A 17,562-nucleotide genomic window follows, 5' to 3' on the forward strand; every position below is an offset into this window, starting at 1 on the left:
TTATGACTTTATTCAACAATTCGTCTCCTCCGCATCACCCTGGTGCCATTTTGGAGAATATCCGCATACGTTGTTTACGTCCAGCAGATATTCTTAGTTCAGATTCCATCAAAAATATCTTAATTTGTGTTCCGAAGATGAACGAAGGTCTTACGGGTTTGAAACGACATGAGGGTGAGTAATTAATGACAGAATATTCATTTTTGGGTGAACTAACTCTTTAAACAAGACTGCATCATTAACCTGGCTCTTCTACGTTTAAGGCTAGATGGTGGTATACAGCAAAAACTACTGGGCATGCGCACATCAATATAGCATAATTTTTCTCACACTGTACAACAATAATGACTATTTTTGCATTATTGTAAGGGGTAGGTTTAGGGTTGGGGTAGAAAATTTCTAATAGAAAATTCAATTTATTGTTAGCTTCCGGTTTTTGCTATATCCCTTCTAGCCACAACCCTCTTCTAATTCTAATTTGTCTGTCCTGAAAAATTGATCTAAATTTTGCTTGATCAGATCAGTCAAGTAATTTTGAAACTTCTCAGTGTTTATTGCTTTAAACTACACCGTTTCAAAGCATCCGGTTCAAATATCTAACTGTACAACAAAAGAGCCATTTGACCAACATAAATAAAATCCTAGAATTTGGCAACACTGCAATTTGATCAATGCGTTTTAAAGAAAAGATCATATCTGTAAACATTCTCTAAAATTAACATTTCATACATTCAAATTCTTTAATGTCAGTATGGCTGGTCAACAGTCAATTCACTCAGCAGGAAGCACTGGAGAAGCACAGTTTACACCACAAACACAAAATAATATATTCATATAGATGTGATGTTTTTATGTAGAGTCATGTGGAGTTTAGAAAATGGTGTAGTTGTTGGATTCTCCATATCCCGCCTCCTTCAGATATTGTTCAGTATTGATTGGCTCAGGCACCCGGATAACACTGCTGTCATTGGCACTCTTCTCTCCTGATTGGAGTTTACGCCTGACCTCAGCCAATGAGGGGCGGTCGTGCTCCTTCCACTGACAGCAAGCTTTGATAAGTGAGTAACTGGAGAAAAGCAGTAGCAATAATTGTTTATTTTGAACATACGCACTATATAAGCAGTAAATTAAAATACAATAAATAAAAAATGCAATACAATAATTTTACAAAACAATAATTCTAAAGGTGCATTTACAGTGAGTTGGAGCAGTTGTTTGGTTTCTTCAGGGTTTTCCCTCGCTGATGATACTGTAGAAGTTCCTTTGCTGGGATTTCAGAAAAGGGGACCTCACCTGAAAGTATAAAGAATAGGATAAACAAAAATGTGAGAGAAGTTAAAGGTCAGATTTATTAATCATTCTAAGCAAGATACAGTCAACTTAAATCATTCCAAAAGAAAAGGACAGCAGACTCACCAAGAGTCACCATTTCATACAGTAGCAGCCCAAATGACCAACTGTCAAAAAGATCAAGAAACACAGGTATTTGAGGTGAAAATGTGAATGTTGTTTTTCCTGAAAACACGTGTTGTGCTTTTTACTTACACATCACTTTTTGGAGTGGCTGGTCTCTTGGCCAATAGCTCGGGAGCCTGCCACTTTTTTATCCCAGGATCTTCACTGTGATTAGCACTTGCTGATGTCCTTGCATACAAATCACCCAAACCCCAGAGTTTTGCGGTACAAATCCTGCTGACTAACACACTGCGAGCTTTGATGTTGCAGTGGAGAAGATCTTTGCTATGGAGAAAGTCCTACAGAGAAAGAAGCAAGAAAGGTCAGATGATCTCCATCCTTGAAACTGAACCAAAATATCACACGATACCATCATTGGTGTCATATTTGTTCCAACTAGTGCTTATATTGCCAAATACCAAAATGCTTGGATTTGACACTGAGAAAAATGGTGATAACAATATTGTGCTCACCAGTGCAGAGGACACATGTGAAGCCATGGTGAAGATCTTTTTTTCTGTCATCTGATACATGCCGTCTGGTCCAACGTTATCCTGTTTAATACCAAATGACAAATGAATTTGCAACAAAATAAGTTTATTTAGATGCACAACCTTTGAGATCAACAACATAAGATAAAGGAGGCATGTTAGAACTTTCAAAAATTGACTTATGGCCTATGTATGGCTGTTTCCCACCAGTTGAGAACCGCTGCTATAAAACATCTTGGTCAGACCTCTTACCTGTCTACACCTCCACAGGAATCCGAGCAGATCTCTGTTCTCCATCTCTTCAATAACAGTAATGAGAGGAGCTCGCAGGGATATAACTCCCAGAAGCTCCGGTAAGAAGGGATGGGGCCCTAACTGGGAAAGGAAGGATGCAAATCCCAAGAAGGACTGACTTTCATGGTTACTGGCTGAATCTGAGTATGAGAACAAAAAAAGGAAAGTGAAACTGAAATTCAAGATCTCAGTCAGACGTTATGACTATATCATAAATCACTCGGGCACCTTTAAGTACACGCAGCACCACATTTCTGTTTTCCATACGAGCCCTGTAGAGTGAGACGGAGCTGTCTGACTTCAGAGAGTATGATGCTGGGAGAGGAGACACCCCTTTGAAGTTCTCCGGTAGTCGCTGTCGTAGAAGTTCCCTGGGCTTTGTGAAGGCTGAAGCTGTGGCGCCAAAAGAGCCTCCTCCATCGGTAAAGGCCACATTGTTGTCATTGAAGGAGGCATGTTCATTTCTATAGGAGTCTCGAACTGGGCTGAACGTCATGTAAGATGTAGTGTCCAACGCTATTGGCTCACCTTCAAGAGCATTCAGACCCTGGGGAGCTACATATAGGGAGATAGAAAGAGAGACTGTTTAGGTGGGATTCAATGAATTAAAGTATGAAAAAACAGAACAGCATACTTAATAAAATATATTACCGACCAAATGTCATGTTTGTTTACTTGAAGTCAGTATCAAAACCATTTTGTGCAAACAGTCTCAATGTGTAGATTAGAGGCGCGATTCTTAAGCCCTTGCCACGACACATAAGCACAGTGGTTTGCATTTGAGATGCAACATTTATGCTTAACACTAAAGCAAATATTTAATCCCTGTATTATGTACAGACATTATGTGTTATTAATTAGGAAATACATTTTTGTGATTAACTTTTTATTCAATTTTAAAATGTACACATCAATTTAGCTATGCATCATACATGTAACATACATGCAAATGTATTTTGCATTTAATACATTTAGCAAAATGCGTTTAGTAACATTGAAATATATATTAAAATGATACATATATATATACTCTTGGCATGTTGTTTTTTAAATATATATGTAGACACTCACCATCAATGCCTTGCAAGTTTCTCCTAGTCTTGGTTGTTCGACTGGACCTGGGTTGCAGGCGATCCACCTTCTCAGGACAGAACTTCAGCAGCAGCAGAAACACCAGCGTGACCAAGAAACTCATCAAAAACAACACCGGTACGATTATCACTTCCTGTTCATACACACGGATCTCTGAGGGAGCAAATCACATGTTGACGGAATATGAGCAACTTTTTTACATTTTAGCTTACAACTTTGGAGACATACTCGTCTAATGATGATGATGCCTTTTTGTTTTATTCGAAATACATGATCTACTCACCACACAATGTGTCTCCAGGTTTACATTCAGAATACGCAGAACTGGAAGTGGTAGCCATCCTGCGCAGAGACGGAATGTGGATTTAAAAGGTTGGAGATGTTTAAAATTAGCTACTTGTTTACCAAAGTATTGCGCTGTGTTTCAGGTTGATTTCCAAATATGGAGAACATTGAAACAATGTAGATTTTAAATGTTCTAAGTCTTCTATAATGGCAGTATGAAACATCATGCTGAATTCTGGGTCAGCGTAATGTGATCAGTGTTTCGAATCAGCATAAAAGGCTTTGGGTAGTTGAGATACATCTTTGTCAACATCATCATATATATGGAAATAACCCCAGAAAGAAAAAAGGAGAAAAATACTAAGAAATAGATTTCACATATAAATATTTACTGTGTACATACAGTAAGTAAATTATGTGTTTGTACATGAGAGTATCTTGTAAGTATAATCTCAAAGACGCTACACTACACACTTATGCTCCATGTGCAATATGAGATGGCCTCATTTGTGAACAAACAGTGAACACTCAGTCTGGTGTGACATTCTAAATGTCAGTACAACAAGACTAATACTTGCTATACTTTGTGTGTGTTCATGGCTGCAATTGTCAGCTGTGTTGTGCTACTAGATAAATGTGTTCTTTCTATTCCTGTAAGTGTGGCTAAATGTGTTTTCAGACTGTGAAGTAAAAGGCCACTGTATTAGCTCGGTTTCTGACATACAAGGAACAGCCTTTTTATTTGTATTATGAGTCTCAACATGTTTGTCTGCATTTTTTCATTCTCAAAGACGACACAACAACACGTCATATACACAGAGGTACATAGGGAAACCCACATAAGCAACTGAGATGTATTAGACATAAATATCTTGACTTAATGTATTAAAAAAATAGTGTATTTAAAATTGTCCAATACTTTTATTCAGTAAATATTCAGTTGATCAAAAGTGACAGTAAAGACATTTATAATGTTCAAAAAAAGATTTCCAAATAAATAAATGCTGTTCCTTTCTAGCTTTCTATTCATCAAAGAATCCAGAAAAAAATGTATCACAGTTTCCACCAAAATGTTTTTAGTATCAAGAAGTATTCAACAATGACAATAAGATGTTACTTGATTTCTGAAGGATCATGTGACACTGAAGAATGGAGTAATGCTGAAAATTCAGTTTTGCCAACACAGGAGTAAATTACATGGGGAAAAAACTGTTAACATAGAAAACAGTCATTTTCAATTTGACTAATATTTAAATAAATACAGTCTTTGGGGGACTTTCAAAAACATTAAAGAATCATACTGACCCCAAACATTTGAATGGCAAATATAATGCTCTGCTCTCTCTGTAGTGTATTTGTCCTTCTTTGACATAAGTGAGGAATGTTTTGACATCAACATGTGTGTTCTGTGCACTTTATAATACAAACTAATTCACAATAAATAATCAAATCATCTGACAGCTAATTCCACAAGTAGGCCTGCCTTGTAAACAAAAAGACTAAGTCACGTATTTCACTTTGGTGGCTTTGTCTGCAGGTCTGTATTGGCCTACCTGCTGGACACTGTGGTTGTAGGTGGTCTTACTCCTTGATGTTCAGTCTTTCCTTGTGTTTAGATTGTCTCTATTCAGATAGTTTTCCATAATGGAAATGATATCCCATTGTTGAATACATCACTCTTTCCCATGTTTTACAGTGTCATCAGTACCTTTTATAAGTCTCCTTCCTTGTTTCTAGAGAATCTCCTTATGGTGTACTGCTTGTGTTTGTCTAGGTTGCACCTTTGTTGGTGACTTAGCTCCACCCTTTTCACCTGTGCTCCGTCTCTTCACTTGCTGTTGTTGGTAACACCCTCCTTTTCTGTAGTGCTAAAAAATATTTTTTTACGGCCAAAGGGTTTATTAAATGTTGTTTTTCCTGAAAACATGTGTTGTGCTTTTTACTTACACATCACTTTTCGGAGTGGCTGGTCTCTTGGCCAATAGCTCGGGAGCCTGCCACTTTTTTATCCCAGGATCTTCACTGTGATTAGCACTTGCTGAAGTCCTCGCATACAAATCACCCAACCCCCAGAGTTTAGCGGTACAAATCCTGCTGACTAACACGCTGCGAGCCTTGATGTTGCAGTGGAGAAGGTCTTTGCTATGGAGAAAGTCCTACAGCGAAAGAAGTAAGAATGTCCATCCTTGAAACTGAGCAAAACACCATGATTGGTGTCATATTTGTTCCAACTAATGCTTATATTGCCACTTCAAATGCCAGAATGCTTGGATTTTGACACTGAGTAGGTGGTGATAACAACATTGTGCTCACCAGTGCAGAGGCCACATGTGAAGCCATGGTGAATATCTTTTTCTCTGTCATCTGATACATGCCGTCTGGTCCAACGTTATCCTGTTTAATACCAAATGACAAATGAATTTGCAACAAAATAAGTTTATTTAGATGCACAACCTTTGAGATCAACAACATAAAATATAGGAAGCATTTTAGAACTTTCAAAAGTTGATAAACATGCAAAAGAAAAAAACTGATATAGCCACAATTTAAGAATTTGTTCCCATGACTTATTCATTTGTTCCTACTATTTATTAGTTTGATTTAACTAAAACAAGGGAACTAATTATTAATTATTGGCCACAATATCTTGTTAATTTTTTCCCTGCATGTCATGTACAGGGCTCTGTACCAATTTATTTCATATTATTTTATTGCTATTTTGCTTTTTTTTTTTTTCCAACTAATGCTTATATTGCCACTTCAAATGCCAGAATGCTTGGATTTTGACACTGAGTAGGTGGTGATAACAACATTGTGCTCACCAGTGCAGAGGCCACATGTGAAGCCATGGTGAATATCTTTTTCTCTGTCATCTGATACATGCCGTCTGGTCCAACGTTATCCTGTTTAATACCAAATGACAAATGAATTTGCAACAAAATAAGTTTATTTAGATGCACAACCTTTGAGATCAACAACATAAGATATAGGAAGCATTTTAGAACTTTCAAAAGTTGATAAACATGCAAAAGAAAAAAACAGATATAGCCACAATTTAAGAATTTGTTCCCATGACTTATTCATTTGTTCCTACTATTTATTAGTTTGATTTAACTAAAACAAGGGAACTAATTATTAATTATTGGCCACAATATCTTGTTAATTTTTTCCCTGCATGTCATGTACAGGGCTCTGTACCAATTTATTTCATATTATTTTATTGCTATTTTGCTTTTTTTTTTTTTATTCTCATTTAGACGTTTTTTGCCCTGCATGTACCAACCCTGGGCTCTGTACCAATTGATTTTCCATTATTTAATTTTTTTTATATTTTATTGCTATTTTGCATTTTTTTTAATTCAGATTTTTGCATTTTTCTCCCTGGTGTCAGTGACCCTATAAGAATTATGACCTATGTAAAGCTGCTACCTGTTCTAAAACATCTTGATCAAACCTCTTACCTGTCTACACCGCCACAGGAATCCGAGCAGATCTCTGTTCTCCATCTCTTCAATAACAGTAATGAGAGGAGCTCGCAGGGATATAACTCCCAGAAGCTCCGGTAAGAAGGGATGGGGCCCTAACTGGGAAAGGAAGGACGCAAAGCCCAAGAATGACTGACTTTCCTGGTTACTGGCTGAATCTGAGTATAAGAATGAAAAAAGGAAAGTGAAACTGGAATTCAAGATCTCAGTCAGATGTTATGACTATATCATAAATCACTTGAACACCTTTAAGTACACGCAGAACCACATTTCTGTTTTCCATACGAGCCCTGTAGAGTGAGACAGAGCTGTCTGACTTCAGAGAGTATGATGCTGGGAGAGGAGACACCCCTTTGAATTTCTCGGGCAGTTGCTGTCGTGGAAGTTCCCTGGGCTTTGTGAAGGCTGAAGCTGCGGCGCCAAAAGAGCCTCCGCCATCGGTAAAGGCCACATTGTTGGCATTGAATGAGGCACGTTCATGCCTATAGGAGTCTCGAACTGGGTTGAACGTCATGTAAGATGTAGTGTCCAATGCTATGGGCTCACCTTCAAGAGCATTCAGACCCAGAGGAGCTACGTATAGGGAGATAGAAAAAGAGTTGTTTAGGTGGGATTCAACGAATCAAAAGTATGAAAAAAAAACAGAACAGGATACTTAATAAAATATATTACCCATCAAATATCATGTTTGCTTACTTGAAGTCAGTATCAAAACCATTTTGTGCAAACCCATCTCAATGTGTAGATAAGAGGTGTGATTCATACGCCCTTGCCACGACACGCAAACACAGTGGTTTGCATTTGAGATGCAACATTTGTGCTTAACACTAAAGTAAATACTTAATCCCTGTATTATGTACAGACATTCTATATGTATGTTATTAATTAGGAATTACATTTTTGTGATTAACTTTTCATGCAATTTTGAAACGTACACGTTAATTTTGTTATGCATCATACATGTAACATAACATACATGCAAGTTTTTTGCATATAATACAAAACATTGAACTATATACTGCCAAAACCTTAAAGAAGAAATAAAGACAAGTGAACAATGTGAAAAGATAATGTGAAAACAATGTGAAAGATTGGCAAACATGTATTATTGTATTTTTTAGCAGCAGTTAAACCTTAAAATTTGTATTAATAGTATGAGTGGATTTATCCTTAAATAAAAACCCAATTGGGAATATCCTGAAGTAAAGAAATATACGATTGTATATTATCATAATTTCATAATCATGTGACAGTAATACAACATAAATAAATAAATTCCCAAAATTAACCACCAAAATAATACTAATCTAAAATAGTATTTGATTAGCAATATAAACATATTTTCAACTTTTATCTATGCCACTCTTGGCATGTTGTTTCCTGAATATATATGCAGACACTGACCATCAATGCCTTGCAAGTTTCTCCTAGTCCTGGTTGATCGACTGGACCTGGGTTGCAGGTGATCCACCTTCTCAGGACAGAACCTCAGCAGCAGGAGAAACACCAGTGTGACCAAGAAACTCATCAAAAACAACACCGGTACGATTATCACTTCCTGTTCATATACCCGGACCTCTGAGGGAGCAGATCACATGTTGACATGGAATAAGAGAGATATTTTTGAAATTTTAGCTTACAACTTTGGAGACATACTTGTCAAATGGTGATGATGCCTTTGTTTTATCTGACAGACATGATTACTCACCACACAATGTGTCTCCAGGTTTACATTCAGAATACACAGAACTTGAAGAGGTCGCCATCCTGCGCAGAGACAGAACGTGGATTTAAAAGGTTGGAGATTTTTTTAAATGAACTACTTACTTGTTTACCAAAGTATAGCGCTGTGTTTCATGTTGTGTTCCAAATACGGAGAACACTGAAACAATGTGGATTTTAAGTGTTTAAAATTTAAACCTTCTAAAAATCTCTTATAACAGCAATATAAAACATCATACTGAATTCTGGGTCAGTGTAACATGATCAGTCTTTCTAATCAGCATAAAAGGCTTTGGGTAATAGAGACAAATCATCACTTCATTTATGTTCATTCCAGTAAAAATGAGTTTGTTTTTTTCGGGAACAACCACAGAGAGAAAATAGGAAAAATAGTAGGAAATACATGTCACATGTAAATATGTGAATTCTAGGTGTTTACATGATGAGAGCGTTTTGTAAGTATAATCTCAAAGACGCTACACTACACACTTGTGCTCTGTGTGCAATATGAGAGGACCTCTTTTGTGAACAAACAGTGAACACCCAATCTAATGGTTTCTAAATGTCAGTACAAAAGTACTAGCATTTGCAATACTTTGTGTGTGTTCATAGCTGTAATTGTCATTTGTGTTGTGCTACTAGATGAATGTGTTCTTTCTAGGCCTGTAAGTGTGGCTAAATGTGTTTTCAGACTGTAAAGTAAAAGGCCGCTGTATTAGCTCAAATTCTGACACATACACGGAACGGCCTTTTTATTTAGATTATGATGCTCAACCTGTTTGTCTGCATTTTTCATTCTTAAAGACTACACAACGACACGTCATATAAACAGAGGCACATAAGGAAACTCACATAAGCAACAGATATATTATGTAAATATCTTGATGTAGTAAATGTATTTAATATAGTGTATCTAAAAAAATATTATTTACTTTTATTCAGCAAAGATTCAGTTGATCAAAGTGACAGCAAAGACATTTACAATGTTAAAAAAAAAAGATTTCTATTCCAAATAAATGCCGTTCCTTTTTAACTTTCTGTTCATCAAAAAAATGTATCACAGTTTCCACCAAAAATATTAAGTATCAAGACTGTTTTCAATAATGACAATAAGAAATGTTACTTGATTTCTGAAGGACCATGTGACACTGAAGACTGGAGTAATGCTGAAAATTCAGCTTTGCCAACACAGGAATAAATTACATTAAAAGAATATATATTAAAAAAGAAAACTAATTAAATAAAATTTTTATAATATTCAAATAAATAGTCTTTTGGGGACTTTCAAAAACATTAAAGAATCACACTGACCCCAAACATTTGAACAGTAGTGTAATGCTCTCTATATAGTGTCTTTTGTCCTTCTTTGATATAATTGTGGAATGTTTTGACATCATCATATGTGTTCTGTGTACTTTATAATATAAACTAATTCACAATAGATAAATTATCAAATCATCTGACAGCTAATTCCATAAGTGGGCCTGCCTTGTAAACAAGACTACAGTACAAGACTAAGTCACATTTACTGTTGGTTTTGTCTACAGGTCTGTATTGGCCTACCTGCTGGACACTGTAGTTGTAGGTAGTCTTACTCCTTGATGTTCAGCCTTCCTTGTATCTCAGATTGTCTCTATTCAGATAGTATCATCTCCATGATGGAGATGATATCCCATTGTTGTATACATCACTCTGTCCCATGTTATACAGTGTCACCACCGGTACATCTTATTTGTCCTCTTTCTTGTTTCTAGAGAATGTTCTTATGGTGTACTGTATACTAAGCCTGCTTGTGTTTGTCTAGGTCACACCTTTGTTGGTTACTTAGCTCCACCCTCTTCACCTGTGCTCCGTCTCTGTTGTTGGTAACACCCTCCTTTTCTGTAGTGCTAATTTTTTTTTTTTTTTTTTTTTTTACCCCCCACTCGTTGCCTCAGCAAGAGGGGGGTAGCCCGGTTGCTCGGGAAGCTCCTCGGGGCGACCAGATACGGTAGACCAGTCCGGATGCCTTGCAGCGACGTGCCCGGGGGCCTGCTTACGACGGCTCCCGCAGAAGCCCGTGTTTGGCCGCATGATCCAGGATTGAAGCCGAAGCCCGGCTTTTCTTACCTTCTGGAGCCCAAGGGTTTATTACAGTGCAGAGCCATTTCTGCATTTCACAGAGTATCATTTACTGCTGTCAAACCCTGTGAAATTGCACTATATCCAGTTAAATGCCCAGACCCTGCCTTTATCGCTACTTGCGTTAAACTTATCTCATCTATCATGTTCAGCATATGTGACATTTTCTTCTTCTTCCTGAATATAACCAAACCAAAACCTGATTATCCAGCTCCTCAAGTTTCTCTAGGATGTTCAGACATCCAGGCACAACTACTGGCTCAATCAATGTCCATTACACACAGTAAAAGAGGGCGTGCAGGTTTACCTTTCATCCACTGTTTATGGTTTAGAATGAAAACGGTTTCGTCAGCACTTGCATTCAGTGTCTGACAGCTGATGGTTTTAAGTAGGACTTCAAAAAGTCCATAGTAGGAATGCACAATTCAACATTCGGGTGCATCACTAACCAGTTAAAATCGGTTAATCAGCAAGCCATAAGTAAATATTATAAAAAGTGATCAAACATGACAAAATAGGTCTTTACTGGCTAAAACTATAGACCATGCTAATTGTTTATATTTAACACAGAATAATATTTTAAGGTCTACACACATTATCAGACATGGACTAAATATTTTACACCCTAGGTAAATAAAGTCAATTATTATTTTTTAATTGTAAAAATGTAAACATTTTCTGGTAGTGTTAGGGTGTGGGGTTAGGTTATAGTATTTATAACTAGCTCAATACAGGAACAGATATAGAAAATTATTAATAGGGTGGCATGAGGGTGGCATGATGACTCTGAGGTGTGCCAACACTAAAGCAAGTGCATGTGGTCAATGTGTCATGTGGATTTCTGGTCTGATATACACATCTGTGTGCATGAAGAACAGTAGCATTACCATAAAGTAATCTATATTGTTTAAAAACAATTAAAAATAAATATTAAAATATAAATACCCAGGGCAGTGAGGGCACCAAGACGTTGGCTATTAAATCAACATATTCTAAATGTCTCTGAGCTTGTAACTGTAGGTCTATCATTAATGCAAACAGAAGACTATTTTATTAATGCACAGGCTGCTCAGATGAATCACATATTTTAGTGCATCAAGTTTGAGAGCAACAAACACTTCTGTCTTACGTGGACATTATGGAAGGTCACCCAGAACACCCTAGCAACCATATAGCAAAACCCTAGCAACTGCCTACCATCTCTCTCTCTCGCTCTCTCTCACTCTCTCCAAGTCTCCTTTTACTAGGCAAGGCCTTTATCGAGCCAACATAGTTTATCAAGTTAAGATTAGATTCTTACCTATTTATCCTTGTTGATTTTCAGAGACTCGATTCATTTGATTCAGACCAAAAAGAGTCTTTCCGATTCTGATTCTGTCACGGTTATGTTCTGTTCCTGGACTTTGAGTTTGTTTTCATTCATCCCATGTGTTCCTTTGACCTACTTTCTGTTTCCCCCTTGATTATTATTAAGTCATTTAGTCACTCTCTTGTCTGTGTATTTAAGTTCCCTCCTCAGTTCCTTTGGTTGTCGGTTATTGTTGAATGTTATCCTGTGTGTTAGAACCTCTTCATCTTGTGGATTACCATTAAAAGGATTTGTTTATATGATCTTTGTTATCGTCTTCATCATCTTCCTAGCAGCAGTGTGACAGATTTGTTTGTTGATGTTACATTTATGCCAGTAGGTGGCGACAAATGAGCCATCAAAACAGGCATTGTTATCCTTTGTTAAAATTAGCTTGTCTATAAATGTCAATTAATGGTTTTCCTAACAGATGACAACAAAATAAATCTATTTTTGCTTATTCATGAATGTAATAAACACAGACTAGTTTGGGATAATTCTGGGGTGGCAATGCATTTTCTTAGGGTGGCAGTTGCCACTCAACGCCACACCAGTAGATCTGCCCCTAGCTGTACTTAAAAACATTAGAAGTCAATGTCCTCTTTTAGATGTAAGTGTGTGTGTTTGCTGTTGAATTGAAACAATGTGAATTTACACCACTTTAACATTTTATTTAGAAGTTGTTAAAATAGACAGAGCATGGAGGAGTAGTGATCACATTGTGGCTGTGGGCTTGTTAGGGTGAGGCCCCATCCACTTCTCTCCTGGAATATAAAAGAAAGAGAATGAATGAATGAACAATGAACAATACATCACAGTACACTCACATTGACCCGCTTTGAAACGGCAACATTAAAGGTACAATATGTAATTTTCGCCGCTAGAGGGCGCGTATTCAAAATAAACAAAGAACCAAATGCGTAGTTTGATGACGCCGTGACTGAGTGTGGAGTCATGGGAGTTGTCGTCTTCATCCCCACAGCCGATGCAATCCGACGGGACTCGGGCAGAAATCATGTTCATGGATGAGCTAATGATTTATTAACATAGTAGAATGAAGCAGGGTGAGGCTGAAAGCCGTCGAAGCAAAACGAGGCCGCTGAACGAGCGTGACACACGGCTTGAAAGCAGCGGAGCTTTTATTATGCCACAGTCGACCGCTTCCGCTCCTTCCGGTCGTGCGTATGTGGGGGACTCCAAAATACTCAGACAGCAGCTTCAGATCTGAGACCATGTACAGAAGTTTACTAGGGTTCAATCCAAGGGGGCGGTTACCTAGGGAAAGAACAAACTTGATAAGGGTTTCAGCCTTCATCTATAAATAAAACAAATGTTCACATATAGTTGACAACTGTGCATTACAAATTATACTTAAGCGGTTAGAAGAGAGCTTCACATTTAGTACATATATACTTATGAAAAAAAGTGATTAAATAACTACATAAAGGAATACATTTACTGTCTGGAATATATAAAAAGCTATGACCATTAATGTGACATATGTATTTAGATTAGTTGTGATCATGTAATTTCCCCATTACCTGAGCCGTATACAACTTACTAAATATGCGGGTTTGAATTTGAGGTTGATGTTCCAAACATTTCTATAGCGACACAGCACCTTAAAACACAAACACACACACACACAAATCAACACATGCATGATATTGACACTGCATTAGTACAGATGACATGGCAATGAAATATACTAAGGGGCGAAAAACATTACGCACCTCAAATGCCAGCCAGGAATTAGGAGAAGCAACATCATAAAAGAACTCAATAATTTTTGAGCTCCTCAAGTTTCTCTAGGATGTTCAGACACCAGGCACAACTCCTGGCTCAATCAATGTCCATTAAACACAGTAAAAGAGGGCGTGCAGGTTTACCTTTCATCCACTGTTTATGGTTTAGAATGAAAACGGTTTCATCAGCACTTGCATTCAGTGTCTGACAGCTGATGGTTTTAAGTAGGACTTCAAAAAGTCCATAGTAGGAATGCACAATTCAACATTCGGGTGCATCACTAACCAGTTAAAATCGGTTAATCAGCAAGCCATAAGTAAATATTATAAAAAGTGATCAAACATGACAAAATAGGTCTTTACTGGCTAAAACTATAGACCATGCTAATTGTTTATATTTAACACAGAATAATATTTTAAGGTTTAACACATTATCAGACATGGACTAAATATTTTACACCCTAGGTAAATAAAGTCAATTATTATTTTTTAATTGTAAAAATGTAAACATTTTCTGGTAGTGTTAGGGTGTGGGGTTAGGTTATAGTATTTATAACTAGCTCAATACAGGAACAGATATAGAAAATTATTAATAGGGTGGCATGAGGGTGGCATGATGACTCTGAGGTGTGCCAACACTAAAGCAAGTGCATGTGGTCAATGTGTCATGTGGATTTCTGGTCTGATATACACATCTGTGTGCATGAAGAACAGTAGCATTACCATAAAGTAATCTATATTGTTTAAAAACAATAAAAAATTTATATCAAAATATAAATACCCAGGGCACCAAGACGTTGGCTATTAAATCAACATATTCTAAATGTCTCTGAGCTTGTAACTGTAGGTCTATCATTAATGCAAACAGAAGACTATTTTATTAATGCACAGGCTGCTCAGATGAATCACATATTTTAGTGCATCAAGTTTGAGAGCAACAAACACTTCTGTCTTACGTGGACATTATGGAAGGTCACCCAGAACACCCTAGCAACCATATAGCAAAACCCTAGCAACTGCCTACCATCTCTCTCTCTCCAAGTCTCCTTTTACTAGGCAAGGCCTTTATCGAGCCAACATAGTTTATCAAGTTAAGATCAGGGCCCGTATTCACAAAATATCTTAAGGCTAAAAGTAGCTCGTAACTCGCCGATTTAGGAGAAAATCTTAAATATAATGGTTGTGTCAGTCCTAAATTTTTGATCTAAAAGTATTTCACAAAGCATTTTAGCGCTAAAACTAGCTCCTAAATCTGTGAAACATAAGGGTTGTGTCCGAAATCGCCCCCTGTACCCTTAAATAGGGCACTATTTGAGGGAACAGCCATTTTTAGTGGTGTCCGAAACCATAGTGGACGTTCTCGAGTGCACTCATTCAATCCCACAATGCACTGCAAAAACGAGTGTACAACTGGTGCACGCTCAACGGCTAGAGAATGCCCATAATGCACCGTGAGAGTCACGCGCCGAATGAATTCCCGCATCTCGCCAGAAGATAACGCCCGCAGCTGAATAATCAAGCCGTTCATTTTTACAAAGCGCTCATCCATGGCGTACAGCATAATGTACAACACGGGTATAAATTCATTGTAAATTGATTATTAAATTGTTTGATTAGGGTTTATACATAATTTCCGTGACAGAGTTCAAGATAAATCCTTTAATCTTACTACTGGAGCTGCTAGTTTGCTAGTTTCAAATGATTAATAAACAGCAAGCACAAACTATGCAAAAAGCGGCATTCCTTCCGGTGCACTCAGTGTCCGAATTCACTACTCGTTTTCATTCACTCCTTCTAGTGAACTGAATTAGTGACCTAATGTAGGGAATAGTGAATGAGGGTATAGGGGGCGATTTCGGACACAGCCACTGTCTCTCAAATGAGTCGCTGGGTAACACATTTGCATAATCCCCGCCTGCCCGCGAAATACGAACACACAGAGTCTGACCTGCCCACAAACACTTCCGCTAGTTAGTGTGTTTACATCATGTTGAGAAGACGCTGTGTTCAAGGATACCACAGAAATACAATTCGAACCTTTTGTTGTGTGCAGGGCCGGACTGGGACGCAATTTCAGGCCGGGAAATCTCACACTCATCCAGGCCACACAGAAAATATAAAGTATATAGCCTATACATCCACAACAATTTCTGAAACCACAGACAACCCTATTATTTGTATGGCATCACATAAAATAAAGGTCTAAATCCTTAGTCTGGGGCCGTCATTCTTAGTCAATTTCCCCAATATCTCTGCCCCCCCCCTTACTTTTTCTTACCTGTCACTTCTTCACCTTGTTGAAAACATTCACCTCATTTCAATTTGTTAGCAAAGAATGTTGTTTATCTTAAAATGACTTAAATACACTAGATTTAATAAACCTATATTTCATACAAATGTACACTACCAGTCAAAAGTTTTTGAACAGTAAGATTTTTTATGTTTTTTAAAGAAGTCGTTCTTCAAACATTACAGTAGACATATTTTGGTTTACAAACTGTATTGTTTCATCAGTTAGTCACGTTAGCACTTGGCTAACGTATCCACCATTATTGTTTTAAGTGTTCACACTTTAGCAGCTAAACTTTAGCTGTGGGCATTCGCTTGCATAAGTGTTTTGTATTTTATGTCATTATTATAAGAACGGATTGGAGCACTATATTATTGTTTTATGTAAAGTATGATGTAAAATAAAGTTTTTCTATTTTAATATACATTCAAATCTAATTTATTCCTGTTATGCAAAGCTGAATTTTCAGCATCATTACTCCAGTCTTCAGTGTCACATGATCCATTCTAATATGCTGATTTATTATCAGTGCTGGAAACTGTTGTGCTGCTTAATATTTTTTTTGGAATATGTGATACTTTGGCTGTGTCCGAAATCGCCCCCTATACCCTTAAATAGGGCACTATTTGAGGTGAACAGCCATTTTTAGTGGTGTTCGAAACCATAGTGGACGTTCTCGAGTGCACTCATTCAATCCCACAATGCACTGCAAAAACGAGTGTACAACTGGTGCACGCTCAACGGCTAGAGAATGCCCATAATGCACCGTGAGAGTCACGTGCCGAATGAATTCCCGCATCTCACCAGAAGATGGCGCCCGCAGCTGAATAATCAATCCGTTCATTTTTACAAAGGGCTCATCCATGGCTTACAGCATAATGTACAACACGGGTATGAATTCATTGTAAATTGATTATTAAATTGTTTGATTAGGGTTTATACATAATTTCCGTGACAGAGTTCAAAATAAATCCTTTAATCTTACTACCGCTGCTAGTTTGCTAGTTTCGAATGATTAATAAACAGCAAGCACAAACTATGCAAAAGCGGCATTCCTTCCGGTGCACTCAGTGTCCGAATTCACTCACTCGTTTTCATTCACTCCTCTAGTGAACTGAATTAGTGACCTAATGTAGGGAATAGTGAATAGGGTATAGGGGGCGATTTCGGACACAGCCAAAGTGAATTGGTGGGTTTTTGTTAAATGTGAGCCAAAATCATCACAATTAAAAGT

General features: G+C 37.4%; 2 protein-coding genes across 4 annotated transcripts; both read right to left on the reverse strand.

Moving 5' to 3' along the window:
• Window positions 1-710: 710 nt before the first annotated feature.
• On the reverse strand, window positions 711-8,731 carry LOC107724775 (tyrosine-protein kinase STYK1-like). Of its 3 annotated transcripts, none has more exons than XM_016533801.1 (10): window positions 5,171-5,370; window positions 3,616-3,674; window positions 3,312-3,485; window positions 2,469-2,795; window positions 2,199-2,380; window positions 1,929-2,009; window positions 1,546-1,754; window positions 1,417-1,457; window positions 1,197-1,293; window positions 711-1,066 (listed from the first exon to the last, which is right to left on the reverse strand). In XM_016533801.1, the coding sequence occupies exons 2-10, from the start codon at window positions 3,671-3,673 to the stop codon at window positions 871-873; spliced, it is 1,365 nt and encodes a 454-aa protein (XP_016389287.1). In that variant the 5' UTR covers window position 3,674; window positions 5,171-5,370; the 3' UTR covers window positions 711-870. The 3 variants fall into 3 exon arrangements, with proteins under 3 accessions (XP_016389287.1, XP_016389288.1, XP_016389289.1); XM_016533802.1 differs by having other exon boundaries at window positions 5,326-5,348; XM_016533803.1 differs by lacking the exons at window positions 3,616-3,674; window positions 5,171-5,370 and adding an exon at window positions 8,679-8,731 and having other exon boundaries at window positions 3,312-3,483.
• Window positions 6,365-10,569, reverse strand: LOC107724772 (tyrosine-protein kinase STYK1-like). Its single transcript, XM_016533799.1, has 6 exons — window positions 10,388-10,569; window positions 8,811-8,869; window positions 8,507-8,680; window positions 7,349-7,675; window positions 7,079-7,260; window positions 6,365-6,520 (listed from the first exon to the last, which is right to left on the reverse strand). Exons 2-6 carry the CDS (start codon window positions 8,866-8,868, stop codon window positions 6,365-6,367), a joined length of 897 nt encoding a protein of 298 aa, XP_016389285.1. The 5' UTR covers window position 8,869; window positions 10,388-10,569.
• Between the last annotated feature and the right edge of the window lie 6,993 nt (window positions 10,570-17,562).

This window comes from Sinocyclocheilus rhinocerous, unplaced genomic scaffold, assembly GCF_001515625.1.
Source record: "Sinocyclocheilus rhinocerous isolate Xijiao unplaced genomic scaffold, SAMN03320098_v1.1 scaffold1717, whole genome shotgun sequence".
NCBI lineage: Eukaryota > Metazoa > Chordata > Actinopteri > Cypriniformes > Cyprinidae > Sinocyclocheilus > Sinocyclocheilus rhinocerous.

Bases quoted from the DNA above. Each gene is read 5' to 3' on its own strand.
- LOC107724775 (XM_016533801.1), bottom strand. From the start codon at position 3,673: ATGGCTACCACTTCCAGTTCTGCGTATTCTGAATGTAAACCTGGAGAC. The intron at 2,796-3,311 runs GTGAGTGTCTAC...CCCTATATGTAG, and splicing joins AAACTTGCAAGGCATTGATG to CTCCCCAGGGTCTGAATGCT. The intron at 2,381-2,468 runs GTGCCCGAGTGA...TCTCATACTCAG, and splicing joins GGTGCTGCGTGTACTTAAAG to ATTCAGCCAGTAACCATGAA.
- LOC107724772 (XM_016533799.1), bottom strand. From the start codon at position 8,868: ATGGCGACCTCTTCAAGTTCTGTGTATTCTGAATGTAAACCTGGAGAC. The intron at 8,681-8,810 runs GTGAGTAATCAT...CTGCTCCCTCAG, and splicing joins ACCTGGAGACACATTGTGTG to AGGTCCGGGTATATGAACAG. The intron at 7,676-8,506 runs GTCAGTGTCTGC...CCCTATACGTAG, and splicing joins AAACTTGCAAGGCATTGATG to CTCCTCTGGGTCTGAATGCT.